This window comes from Littorina saxatilis, linkage group LG14 (genome assembly GCF_037325665.1).
Source record: "Littorina saxatilis isolate snail1 linkage group LG14, US_GU_Lsax_2.0, whole genome shotgun sequence".
Classification (NCBI taxonomy): domain Eukaryota; kingdom Metazoa; phylum Mollusca; class Gastropoda; order Littorinimorpha; family Littorinidae; genus Littorina; species Littorina saxatilis.
In genome coordinates, this window is record NC_090258.1 from 33,195,489 (window position 1) to 33,209,569 (window position 14,081).

The 14,081-nt window shown below is 47.7% G+C and overlaps 1 protein-coding gene across 1 annotated transcript in view; it reads left to right on the top strand.

Annotated features, from left to right (window-relative positions):
- The window catches only part of LOC138946585 (cubilin-like), a 196,216-nt gene that overhangs the window by 58,663 nt on the left and 123,472 nt on the right, over positions 1-14,081 (top strand). Inside the window, exons 23-26 of the mRNA XM_070318030.1 lie at positions 3,317-3,473; positions 3,933-4,111; positions 5,178-5,346; positions 13,566-13,791. Of these exons, the coding sequence (XP_070174131.1) occupies positions 3,317-3,473; positions 3,933-4,111; positions 5,178-5,346; positions 13,566-13,791 (731 nt within the window). The remainder of the gene's footprint in view (positions 1-3,316; positions 3,474-3,932; positions 4,112-5,177; positions 5,347-13,565; positions 13,792-14,081) is intronic.

Sequence of the window (14,081 nt, forward strand, 5' to 3'; positions counted from 1 at the left end):
CATCAACCAGTCCAGCAATCTGGCAGATCTGTAGCTAATAATTGCAGGGTTGGTCATCAACCAGTCCAGCAATCTGGCCTGTGGACACACCAGTGAGGGACAAGCTCTACGGCCATGTGAAGACCCTAGCTTTCATGAACAACAGCATATCGACATTGTCGTGGAATTTTGGCGTAGCTGGTTTTGAACAGCTTTTGAGGAGAAGGACAAAAGTTTTATTATGAATTAGTGGTTATTTTCGTTCCTGGTAATGGATAGAAAGTTAAAAGGAATTTCCTAGTATGGACAGAAAGATAAAACAATGTTAAATCATGTATTGTCAATCATATTTAAACCTGCACGGTTGGCCTAGTGGTAAGGCGTCTGCCACGTGATCGGGAGGTTGTGGGTTCGAACCCCGGCCGGGTCATACCTAAGACTTTAAAATTGGCAATCTAGTGGCTGCTCCGCCTGGCGTCTGGCATTATGGGGTTAGTGCTAGGACTGGTTGGCCAGAATAATGTGACTGGGTGAGACATGAAACCTGTGCTTCGACTTCAGTCTTGTGTGTGGCGCACATTATATGTCAAAGCAGCACCGCCCTGATATGGCCCTTCGTGGTCGGCTGGGCGTTAAGCAAAAAAAAAAAAAAAAAAAAATCATATTTAAGAAAATATTTCTCATGGAGAATGATTTACCGTACTTTTCGGACTATAAGGCGCTGCCGTGTATAGGGCGCACCCCCTACTTTTTAAAAAAAAAATGAAAAAAGCCTAGAATAAGGCGATGCCATGGATAAGGCGATGGTGTCGTGCATAAGGCGATGGGATGAAAGAAAAAAATGAAGAAAAACATCGTACATAGAAAAAAACAACAACAACATCAATGATCAAACATGGCGACCGCTCAAAATCGGCAGGAAACACTGTTTCAAACAGAAAGTCAGGGAAAAGATCAGCGGTACCTCAATCGTCACTCGTCGTCGTCGTCGTCACTCTCACTCCCAGAAAATCCAGAGAAATCTGAACCCTCAGAGTCCGAACAAAAGAAGTTCATGAAAGCCGCTGCTGACATGGCACGCGAGCGGTTCCCACCCGTCGAAGTAGATGGTCCAGCTGTGTCCTCATCTTCCGTTTCCGGTTCGGTATCGTCCTCGTCGTCTGCTACAGCGTTGTCAGCTTGACCGTCTGCTTCGATGATGCCAGCTTTCCTGAAGCCGTTGACGATTGTTCGTGTTGACACCTTCTCCCATGCCTTCACAACCCAGGTGCACACCTCTGCGATGGTAGCGCGTCGAAGTCGTCCCGTTTTCGTGAAGGAGTGATCGCCTTCACTCATCCATGCTTCCCACAAGCCACGAAGATGGGTCTTGAAGGGACGATTGCAGGAGATGTCGAGGGGTTGGAGATGCTTGGTTGTTCCTCCTGGGATGATGACTGGCACAGAGTTCAGTTTGCCGACTGCTTCCTTCACGTTTTTTGTGATGTGTGCTCGCATGCTGTCCATCACCAACACAGACTTGGTCCTGCGGAAGAATCCGCCTGTACGTTTGCTGTAACACTGCCTCAGCCAACTCATCATCTTTAGCTCATCCATCCAACCTTTGGGATTGACTTCGACGACGATCCCTTTCGGAAACTGTTCCTTCGGCATGGTTTTACGTTTGAAGATCGCCATCGGTGGGAGTTTTTGGCCACTTGCTGTGCATGCGAGGACAACTGTGAAATGTGTTTTTTCATGACCAGTGGTGCGCAAGTTGACCGACTTTGCTCCCTTTTTGTTCACTGTGCGGGTCAGAGGCATGTCAAATTGCAGCGGCACCTCGTCCATGTTTATAATCTGATCGTGACCGACACTATGTTCCGCGATCACTTCGGAAACAAAATTTCGGAAACTGACAAGTTTCTCTTCAAAGTCGGGCGGTAACTGTTGACACATTGTTGTCTTCATGCGAACCGACAGATTCCTCCGCCGCATAAAACGAAAGCACCATGACGCACTCCCAGTGAATTCGTCAATATTCTTCGCCGCTGCCATCTCCTTTGCCTTCAATCGAACTTGAACGGTTGAAACGCCTCGACCATCGGCCCTTTGAAGATTAACCCAGTCCTCCAACTCTGCCTCAAGCTCTGGCCAGCGTGCACCTTTTCCGCGGAAAGACTTGCGTGACTTTTTACATCCCAACAGCTGACCTCTCTGTTTACGCCATTTGCGAACCATGGATTCATTCAGGCCTAGTTCGAACGCTGCCTTTCGGTTGCTCTCCAGTCGTATCGCAAGATCGATGGCTTTAATCTTGAAGGCAGCATCGTATGAAGCTCTCTTCGTTTTCGGCATCTTGACAGTGACAAAGTCGAAGTGCAAGTTGAAGCGGTACCCAGTTGAAGTGTCAAGAGACCGACTGTCGACTGTCGTGTTTCAACGCAACTAGTGTTCAGGTAATTTTTTCGGCGATCAACATTGCTTGAATTGTGTTCACTTAAATGATTGTTAGTTGCTCATTGATTTCAAGTTCACAGTGCTCGTGAAACCTATTTTATCCGAGAATAAGGCGACGTCGTGTATAAGGCGACCCCACTATTTTAAGTAAAAAAAAAAAAAAAAAAGTATCGCCTTATAGTCCGAAAAGTACGGTACTTTGTCTAAAGCACAAAAACGTTTTCGCCAAGAATTGAGTTACGCCAAAATTCCTTGACGATATTGATATGACAGGAGGACTGAGATGCCTAGCCTAGTTTACAGACTGACCCCAGGTCAATGACCAAGTTTTCACTATTTGTTTGTTCGTTCATGGGCTGAAACTCCCACGGCTTTTACGTGTATGACCGTTTTTACCCCGCCATTTAGGCAGCCATATGCCGCTTTCGGAGGAAGCATGCTGGGTATTTTCGTGTTTCTATAACCCACCGAACTCTGACATGGATTACAGGATTTTTTTCGTGCGCACTTGGTCTTGTGCTTGCGTGTACACACGGGGGTGTTCGGGCACCGAGGAGAGTCTGCACACAAAGTTGACTCTGAGAAATAAATCTCTTGCCGAACGTGGGGACGAACTCACGCTGACAGCGAGCGGCCAACAGGATACAAATCCAGCGCGCTACCGACTGAGCTACATCCCCGCCACAATGACCAAGTTTTCACTATGAAACCAACGCCTTTGATTTCTGAGAGGACATGTGCCAGGTTATAGAAGCAGAAACATGCTTATGACAAGTGCTAATGTCTCTTTGTGTCTCAAAACAAAACGAATGAGTTTAGTTGTTGAAAAGGTTTAGAAAAGGGAATCCTCATCACTGTTGCTTTGCTGTGCGATTCATTGCATACTGTGTGCATTCAGATTCGTGACGGCACTGATGAGGATGCGCCCTCTCTGGGTCGTTTTTGTGGATCCAGTTTTCCGTCACCCGTCACCTCCACTGGTAACACTCTCTTGCTCAAGTTCAAGACTGACGGATCCGTCACAGGAAGTGGATTTAGTGCGTCCTGGACCTCAGGTGAGAAAATTGAATACAGAAATCTGCTAAGATTCAAATATCAAGAATCAAACTTCCAACTGAATGACAAAATAGATGTTGGGGACTGTGTTTTGTGTGCGTGTGTGTGTGTGGACTATCTTATTTGCGTGTGTGAATGAGATAGTGTGTACGTGCGTGCCTGTGTAGGTGTGTTTGTGCATGTGTCTGTGTGTGTGTGTGTGTGTACTACCTAATTGTGTGTGAGAGTGAGTGAATGAGAGAGTGTGTGTGTGTGTGTGTGTGTGTGTGTGTGTGTGTGTGTGTGTGTGTGTGTGTGTGTGTGTGTGTGTGTGTGTGTGTGTGTGTGTGTGTGTGTGTGTGTGTGTGTGTGTGTGTGAGAATGTACGTGTGTGCCTCTGTGTTTGTGTGGGTGCATGCGTTTTTGTGTTTGTGTGCGTTTGCATTCAATAATTCTCTCTCTCTCCTTCTCTCTCCCAGGGTGTGGAGGAACATTCACAGCTCCACAGGGAACCCTCCAGTCCCCCTCCTTCCCAAACACGTACCCCCACAACAAGCAGTGCGGCTACCTCATCAGCCAGCCCGACAGCAAACGCATCGTGCTCACGTTCAACAACTTTACCGTGGAAGGGGGCTCCTGTAGATTTGACTATGTGGCGGTAAGGCTTGTCAGATTCTTTCATGTGATAAGCAGTGCGTTGGCATTTTACCTTGACAGCTGATATGTTTCCTCAAACGCATCTTGTTCAGGTTCAACAACTTTACTGTGGAAGCCGGCTCATATGGATACGACTTTGTGAAAGTGAGGCTGAAAAGGCTCAACAGATCTGGTCGTATGATAAGTAGTGCATTGGCAGTTTCATTTGAGGGCCGATACAAGACCGTTTTCTCAAACGCAGTTTGCTAATCTTCTACAACTTGAGAGTGGAAGGCAACAATATGGAGGTAAGGCTTCAAAATTTTCAAGGGCGGATCTGGGGGGGGGTTACACGGGTTACGTAACCCCCCCCCCCCCCAAACCCCCACCCCCCAAAAAAAGAGGTAATTTATTGGCTCAGGATGCACCAGATAGCTCTATTTTGCTTCTTTGGATAAAAAAAATTTCCAGGGGGGCATGCCCCCGGACCCCCCTAGAGGCTTAGGCGCCTTCGGCGCCGTCAACTTGTATCTTTGCAGTCATTTTGTAACCCCCCCCTCCAAAGTGAATTGATCCGCCCTTGAAACTTTATACGATTCTGTTGCATATTCACTTGTGCAAGGCATTCTTGATTAACACAAGACTTTTCTTAAACACATCTTGCTCACATTGAATAACTTCACCATAGAAGGAGGCTTGTGTTCCTTTGACTGTGGAGGTTAGGTTAAAAACAAAAAGGCTTATCAGATTTTGTTGTGTGCAGGGGTGTTCATTTTCCAGTTTATTCCAGATTTTCGTTTCTGTTTAGGAAAAAAGTTTTAAAATGGATTTCAGGTTGGACTCACTGGCGTAGCTTTACGTTTTAAAACTGTCAACAATGTACGTTCAGGTTTAAGGCTCCTCAGATTTTTGAGTTTCATATTTGGATATTATAGCGTCAGCCTAGCACCCCAGTTAAAGTGAACTAGTGCCAGACATTTTTCCGTGAGGGTTGACAGGAGACTGCTTTATGTTTTTTTGATGATGTCTTGCCAGATCTGTTCAGAAACTCCTGGCTAGCCCTTATTTGTATTATTTTCCTGATTCAGATCTACGACGGAGAAAACGCCCAAGCGACTCTGTTAGGTCAGCGTTACTGTGGCTCCAGCATGCCGCCGGTACAGCGCTCAACAGGAAACATGATGTACCTTCGCTTCGTCACTGACGGCTCGGTTGCCCACATGGGCTTCCAGGCAACCTACACCACAGAGTATGCTGGTGGGTGTACACACACACACACACACACACACACACACACACACACACACACACACACACACACACACACACACACACACACACACACACACACACACACGCGCGCGCGCACACACCTTTTAAAGACCTTGACAAATCTGAGAAAATCAGTAGGGAGTCTTAAAATGGGAATTGGAAAAGTGGATTAAATTACATATTCTTACTCCGAATCACATGATTAGCATTGACACACTTGGAGATGCCTAGGTCTGATAAAAGCTACCCGTCTAGGTATAAGGGAAGCAACCCCAACTAAAAAAGTGACAGCACCATGGTACTTGCCACACTAGGTTGCCTCCCCTTAGGGTGAGCTACGTCACCATTGGTGCCTGGTACCACGTGATAACCGATCAATCGACTTCTATCACTTGAGAGGACAGGTCGTGTTTTGCTTTGCTCTGGCTGTTTTTGTGTCTGCTGACACCCACCGGCCACGGCTCCCGTCTTCTTGCTGGCTTTGCAGCTGGTGAGGTCTTTCCTTTATAGTCCTTGACTTGTTTTTGTCTTCTGCTGAGAATTTCTTACGTTGGTTGTACTTTGAAGTTCTCAGTGGCTGTTGGCTTCCTTTTGGTCGCCATTTTGCTAGCACGTGGCGTTTGCTATGTTGACGCTTTTTCGTCCGTTCTCGGACGCTTAACGCTTTTGTAGCGTGTGGTTTAGCTGCCTTTGGTGGCTACTACGCTTGTGTTAGCTTGTTTGCTTGCTTGCTTCTGAAATGTTTGCGTCTGTACGGACTTGGTTAATTTCAGTAGTTGTGGCTTCCTCCTTGGTCGCCATTTTTCTCTAGCATGTTGTTGTTTGCTATGTTGATGTTTTCGTCCGTACTCGGACGCTTAACTCTTTTGTAGCTTGTTGTTTAGCTGCCTTTGGTAGCTACTTCGCTGGTGTTAGCTGCCCTCCTTGCTTGCTTCTGAAATGTTTGCGTCCGTTCGGACTTTGCTAGTTTCAGTTGTTTGTTTATTTTTCTCTCGGCGTTTACATGGCCGTCAATGAGAATTAGAGGGAGCTAAGGCCGAGGGTTAGGGCTTGGGCCCTGCTAAGCTCTAATCCTCAGCATCCTCTTCTTTTTGAAGAACTCTGTCGTTGTTGTTTTGGCACAGGATAAATTTTTTACGTTTTTCTGTGCCGATTTCTGCTACGGACGATTTGCCGTCTGGCTCTCAGTCGTCCGTCTTTGCCTCTAAGGCTGTCGTTTTACTACTGTTTCGGCTCCAGAGTCTAGTGCTCTGGGGTCTACTCTTATCTTTTGCTTATTTCCAGAGATAGATTCCCTCGTTCGCGAGGCTTTGCCGCGGTTGGACATCGTCGCCAGCTCTGCCCCCCGCCTGGGGGTTAGGCGACGTTCTCTCCTTGGCGTCTTTTGATGCCTGTGCCTTCAGACTCCGGGTCTTCTCTTGACCAGGCTGCTGTCCGCCGTGACTTTTCTGGACTGTCCCGCGGGGACCTTCTTCTTCTCTTCCTGGCCGGCATTTGTTGCCTTCCGCTTGCGGTAGCGCAACAGTGCATGTCCCTCCGGGGATCCGGTCACAGCAAGGTTGGTGTCTGCAGCAGCCGTTTACGGCAGCTGCGCTTCCGGTTCCCGGAAGCAGAGGTTCACCGGCTAGTGTCCAGACTACGTTCACGTCCGGCTCGAACCTCGCCTTACGTCAGCAGTCGTCCGCGACAGCTGCTTCCGGCTTCGGCCGGAAGTAAAAGGCTCACTGGCTAGTAATCAGACTACGTTCACGTCCGGTTCGAGCCTTGCCTTACGTCAGCAGTCGTCCGCGGCAGCTGCGCTTCCGGTTCCGGCCGGAAGTGTAGGTTCACCGGTAGTGCACAGGCTGCTGTCACGTCCGGTTTGAGCCTTACCCTACGTCAGCAGTCGTACGCGACAGCTGTGCATCCGGCTCCGGCTGGAAGCGTAGGTTCACTGGTTAGTGCACAGGCTACTGTCACTTCTGGTTCGAGCCTTGCCCTACTTCAGCAGTCGTCCGCGACAGCTGCTTCCGGCTTCGGCCGGAAGTAAAAGGTTCACCGGCTAGTGTTCAGACTACGTTCACGTCCGGTTCGAGCCTTGCCTTACGTCAGCCGTCGCCCGCGGCAGCTGTGCTTCCGGTTCCGGCCGGAAGTGTAGGTTCACCAGTCAGTGCACAGGCTGCTGTCACGTCTGGTTTGAGCCTTACCCTACGTCAGCAGTCGTCCGCGACAGCTGAGCTTCCGGTTCCGGCTGGAAGTGTAGGTTCACCGGTAGTGCACAGGCTGCTGTCACTTCTGGTTTGAGCCTTGCCCTACTTCAGCAGTCTTCCGCGACAGCGCCGCTTCCGGTTCCGGCTGGACGTGTAGGTTCACTGGTTAGTGCACAGTCTTCTGTCACGTCCGGTTTGGAGCCTTGCCTTACGGCAGCAGTCGTACGCGACAGCTGTGCTTCCGGTTCCGGCTGGAAGCGTAGGTTCACTGGTTAGTGCACAGGCTACTGTCACGGTCAGTTTGAACCTTGCCTTACGTCGGCGGTCGTACGCGACCGCTGCGCTTCGGGTTCCGGCCAGAAGTGTGGGCTCACCGGTTAGTGGACCTGCTATGGTCCCATCCGGTTCGAGCCTAGATTCTCGTCAGCAGTCGTCCGCGACAGGGACGAAGTCACTTCCAGATATTGCCCGGAAGGGGTTTATTTGTCGAAATTGCGTCTGCCGATGCTTTTTCGATTAGGACTGGTTCCCAGTCTGCGAGAGAGAGGGAAGGCTACGCCCATTTTAAGGTTCCTCCTTTGGTGGCCGTTTTACCTCTCTCCCAGCTTTGCTAAACCCTTGTCTTCCGGCAGCGGCTGCCTCTAGTGCCGGTTTTCTTTACTGTCCTCTCGGCCAGCTATGGAACTGGCATGGGTTTGGTTTGCCTCTCCTGCGCAGGCTTCTTCTTTCGGGCCTTTAGCGGCTCAGAGGAAGTTGCCTTTGCCCAAGACGTCCCGGAATTTGCTGTCGTCCTTTGCCCTTCCGCGTGCACCTTCGCTGGTCACGCCGGAACTCCCTCGGCTTTGTACGAAGCCTTTGGGGAACGATTTCAGTCCCTAGCTCTCTGAGCGGACTCTCTTCCTCTCTGAGGAAACGGGCAGACAGCTTTTGGAACTCGCTTCCTTTTCGGAGACACTCCTTTTCGGAGCCCTTGGTGACCTTTACACTCAGTAAAGAGCAGGAAGCAGGGGACGCTTTATCCACCTTTGCTAGGGTGACTTTAGGACAGAAGGGGTCGTCCTCTCTGCGCATTGTCCATTCGGTCATGTACAGACGGGTTTCGTTTCTCTCCCATTCCTAGCTTTATGCGGAATCAACGAGAAACTCCCTTAGTTCTTCACCCTTGGTGGATGGGTCTCTCTTCGGCCTCCTGGATTTGGAGGTCAGGAGGTAGGAGATAGAGACTCATAGGGACCTTCTGGTCTCTTCCGTTTGCTCTTCAAGCTTTGAAGCAGCAAAACAGGCTCTGCTTAAGCAGACTCAGCCCTTTCAGGCTAAGTCCTCAGCTCAGGCTTAAACCGGAGAGGCTGTTCTTTCTCGGACGTTGTAGTCTGTGTTATTGGAACAACAGCCGGCCTTAGGGCATCCGGGTTTTGTAGCCTCAGCTGGTGCAACAGCCATTCCTCCCGTTGGCGGTGGTGGCTGTTGTTTGTTTTTATGGACTCGGTCCTAGTGGGTCTTTCGCCGAGTTTGACTCTGTCTTTCTCTAGCGATCGGACTTGTTCGAGCGTTTCGTCCAAGCTTAAGGTTTACTTGAGTTGGCCTCGGAAGTTACATTCAGATTTTCCTGAGTTTGCATTGGTTTTGGCAATGCATGGTGAGGAGCCTTTCTTGTGGCCTATCACTTTTCTCAGCTTTATTGGCTAACCCTCTCCTTTCGGCAGAGGTCTAGTTAATGTTCCGGTTTTCTTGGTGCGGGCTTTTGGTCCAGCATCTTTTATGGCCGGTCTGCGGGCGTTATGGCTCTCAGCCTTAGCCCGTGTAATAGTCTCTTGCCTGGCGTGGGCGACTACGGTCTCCGTGTCTTTAGAATTTGTGTCTCCCTCTTCTCCCTCATCCTGGCATGAGGCGAGTCGGGGCGACTTCCGGTGGTTTGGGTTGCCTGTTACGGTCTCCCTTCTACCACTTGCAACTATTACGGACGCTTGCCTGTTGTTTTCCGTGTCTGACTCTCGGTTCTGAGGTAATCAGACGCGTTTGGCTTTTCAGCTAAACTCAGGAATTTTTCTGGGTTTGGTCTGCCGCGAATTTTACTTCGGGCCCTTTTCCCTGAGAACTCTTGTTCAGGGAGTCTTATGGCTGGTTGGCTTCACGGTTTTCCGTTTTTCCTTTCCAGTCTTGTTTTCTGGTTTAGGTTTTTGATTTTCATTCAATTACCTACAAGCAGACTGCTCTGCTAACACTGACTTTTGTCATTTTGTTTAGGGTCACCGGTCACATCAAGCTTTGGCCACGGCGGTTTCCGCATTTCCGGTGTTTACGCACTATCATAGGTCGCTGCTTCCTCTTTTTTTTACCCCTCTCTCTGCTTTCGTAGGGACTGGTAGAGGACGACTGGTGACCGTCTCCTTTGAGATTTTCTCATTGAGTTGGACTCTGGTACCTGGTACTCAGGCGTCTCTCTCTTTCTCTTTTTCGGAGATTGGTCACTCCTCTGGAGCTGGCTGTTATCTCAAAGGCCTTTCGGGCCTTACTCCATCCCAAGGGTTCATACTTGGGCATGGTTGCCTTACGGTCTCCGTGAGGGTTGGTCCTTTTCAGTGCTGAGTGTCAACCTTACGCACGAATCATTTCCAGGCCATTAGCATTTTCTTCCAATAGAAAGGGGGGGGTCAGCTTGTCTTCCCCTCTACTCGGCTCGGGTTTATTCAAGGCTTGGGTCTTTTTCTGGACTGTTTTACGGTTCAGGAGATTGGAAGAAGTGCTGGGCACAGCTTACTGGCTCTCTGATGTTGTCTTTCGCATTTTTTGCCTGAGAGACATCGCGGCTGTCAATCAGGATGGTTCTCGGTCCTTTTTCTGTCATTTGGCAGTGGGCCAGTTCCTGGCAAGGGTTTTAGAGTGAGTTAGATGTTTCTTTCTCACTGGGTCCTTTCCTGACTTTTGGCAGTAGGCCAGTTTTTGGCAAGGGATTTTCTTTCCCTCCGCCTTGTCGTAGCTATCTGCTATCTTTCCCCTCGGCTCGGCCCGAGCTCATTTTCCAGGGCCCGGGCCTCCTCCTGGGCCGTTTTACGGTCTAGGAGGTTGGATGATGTCCTGCGCACAGCTTACTGGCGCTCGGCTTTTGTCTTTATCACTTTTCGTAGGGAGACATTGCTGCCGTCTGGCAGTATGGATCTCGGTCCATTACTGCCTTGGTGGCAGCTGGAGGATGTCTCTCCAGAACTTAAGAGTGAGTTTGAACTTTTTTGATCTTACCCACCACCTTGTTGGAGTTATCTGCTAATCATGTGATTCGGAGTAAGAATATGTAATTTAATCGAAAATTTTTAATTAAATTTTCATTTGATTAATATACTTACCCGAATCACATGGGTAATTCCCTCCCGCCTGCCCCGCTTAATAGTTTCTTAGTATTCTATAAGTCGATTGATCGGTTATCACGTGGTACCAGGCACCAATGGTAACGTAGCTCACCCTAAGGGGAGGCAACCTAGTGTGGCAAGTACCATGGTGCTGTCACTTTTTGTTGGGGTTGCTTCCCTTATACCTAGACGGGTAGCTTTTATCAGACCTAGGCATCTCCAAGTGTGTCAATGCTAATCATGTGATTCGGGTAAGTATATTGATCAAATGAAAATTTTCGAATTTACAACAGTTATGAAAAGAAAAGTCTGCGAAAAAAGAGGGTCTTGAGGGGGAGGGAGTCTTCAATGGGGGTTCCGCTGTATAGTTATATACAGTGGAACCTGTCAGTAACAACATGAAAAGTTATGACATTTTGAGTGAAGTGAATGGGGGGAAGTATGTACAATGCTATGTGCTGGATGCTTGCATTCCCCACGAAGAAAGCAACGCAAATTTCCACAAAGAAAACCTCACATTTTCAAGAATAGCTACTGTACTATGATCAGTACCTGTATTTAATCAGGTATAATTCTGTTTCTTTATGTTGTCCAGGTGTAATTTTGTACCTGTATTTCACCAAGGTTTAACTTTGTACATGTTTCACTCCCAGGTCTAATGTTGTACTTGTATCCTGCCCAGGTGTAATTTTATATCTGTATTACAACCCCCCCCCCCCCCCAGCTATAATACTGTACCTGTTTCATCCAGGTGTAATTCTGTACCTGCATCTCATCCAGGTGTAATTTTGTACCTGTATTCCCCCAAGGTGTGTCAGTGTACCTGGATTTCACTCGGGTATAATTCTGTGCCTGTATATTTCTGTGCTTGTATCGCATACAGGAGTAATTTTGTACCTGTATTACCCTTTTTTTCATGCGCATAGAACTATTTTAGGATTTGTGCCATATAAGTGTCCTCATTATTTTTATCATTTTTATTATTATTATTATTATTTAAAGTTGAAAAACAAAGGATTACTGTACTCACCGATACAAAGACGACACAAGACAATTACGAATTTTCGCTTCTGGAAGCTTCATCAGGAAAAGAACACAAAAACTTCCAGAAGCGAAAATTCGTAATCGTCTTGTGTCGTCTTTGTATCGGTGAGTACAGTAATCCTTTGGTTTTTAACTTTGTTCATCTTACCACAGTCAATTCGTTGTTTAGATTATTATTATTATTATTATTATTTAAGTTATTGAGACATCCCAGTGCACTAAGGGATTTATAGAGCAAATCGAGAAAATTCATTATTGAACGAAGCGCATAGCGCTGAGTTCAATAATTATTTTCGAGATTTGCTCTATAAATCCCTTAGTGCACTGGGATTGTTTCAATAACGATATTGTCAGTACCGCCATAGAAAAAAGAAGATTCCAAACGCACACTTTGCTACGCGCATTTGAATAGGCATAACTGTGTGGTCAGGTCGTGTACAGTAAGATCTACTTTTGTGTGGGCCGGTGTCTCAAGTGTGTCGTGCTTTCGTCACACGCATTTTAATTTCTGTTGGTAAATTCCAGTGTAGCGTTATAGCTGAACAGTGATGATCTTTCAGAGAGACCTCATTTGAACTCGGAGAAAGGACTGTGCTCTTCATTATTCGCGATTCGAAACCTTCAGTCGAGCGTCGATGGATTGACTGTGCGGAGTGACTCCCCTTGAATTGACTACCCCACGAAGGACTCGACAGTTCGCACATTTTCAAAATAAATGTGGCATATATCTCGTGTTGTATCTTCACTCATCGGGGAGTCTGATACTAAATATGAACGGTAAGAATGCTCTGAACCCTACACGTATTATATCCCCATCGTTTTTTCGTTCACATTTGCCCAACATGTTAATTTGCTGAGCGGGGTTTATGTCGTCTGCTACTGCTAGGCTAGAACAATCGAACCACTGCAGTCTGCACTGTCACTGAGTCTGCACGAATAAGGCAGAATTATATGGTAAGAACGTTCTGAACCCTACACGTTTTCGATTACGATTGTTCTTGCCTTGAAATAATAATTCGGAAACCATTCATTTACTGAACTGATGCAGTCGTATTTCAGTGTAGTCTGCTAGAGTCGATCGAATCAGTCTTCCAAATGCTGTGTACGTTATCAGAATAACACTTGTGTTTTCTGTTAGCCGCTGGGAATTGTATACTAACTCATCATTTGGTAATGTGGATGATAAGTTACATGCCACTAACACGGCATATTATGAGAAGAATCTATGCAAGTCAGCGAAAATGAGATGAAACACAGCGGCTTCTATTTTTAGATCAGTGCCACTGTGGCACAGGCACATGCAATCTGTCAGAAAAAAACCCCACTTCTGCTTTAATTGAGAAGCAGGGAATTTATGGTCATTTGGTATTGTGGAGAATATATGCTACATGTCATTAATTAATTCTGAGGATGAGAGTACAGTCTCGCTTTGGCAAAGGGCGTAAGAATACGCTCTGTGGAAAAGTTAGCGCACTCCAAGAGTGCGCTAACAGATTTAAGCGCATCGCCATTAGCCAATCAAGTGGTTCACATCAGTCATGTGACACCAGTACTTACTGACAATTATTATTATTATTATTATTATTATTACCCCCAGGTTAAAAAAGTGTACCTGTATCTCCCTCAGATTGCGGTGGTGTCCGGACTGCCTCCCAGGGTAGCTTCCACAGTCCTGGTCACCCCAACATCTACCCCCACGGAGCAAACTGCACCTGGCATCTCACCGTGCCGGAGGGGCTGATTATTCAGCTGACCTTTGACACCATTAGCATCGAGCAGGCGTCCACCTGCGGCTTTGATTCTGTGGCAGTTTACGACGGAGAGTCCACAATCAACACCACGCTCGTAGGCAGGTGAGGCTTTGGGATTTGAAGTTTTCGAAGAAGCAGGGGTGGGGTAGGGGGGTGCGTGGTGGGGGGGGGGGGGGGGGTGTGTGTATGCATGTTTGAGTTGGTTGGTGGGAGGGCGAAATCACTGAGATTGCCCATTAAATTTTGTGCAAGTGTGTTTTGCGGTGTGTATGTTCGTGTGAACACATTGTGTGTGTGTGTTTGCATGCTTATGTGTGTGTCTTCCTGTCTTTATGCCTTAATGTGTGTGTGTGCCCATGCTTGCGTGTTTGGTTTGGACTCTTGGACGTCTT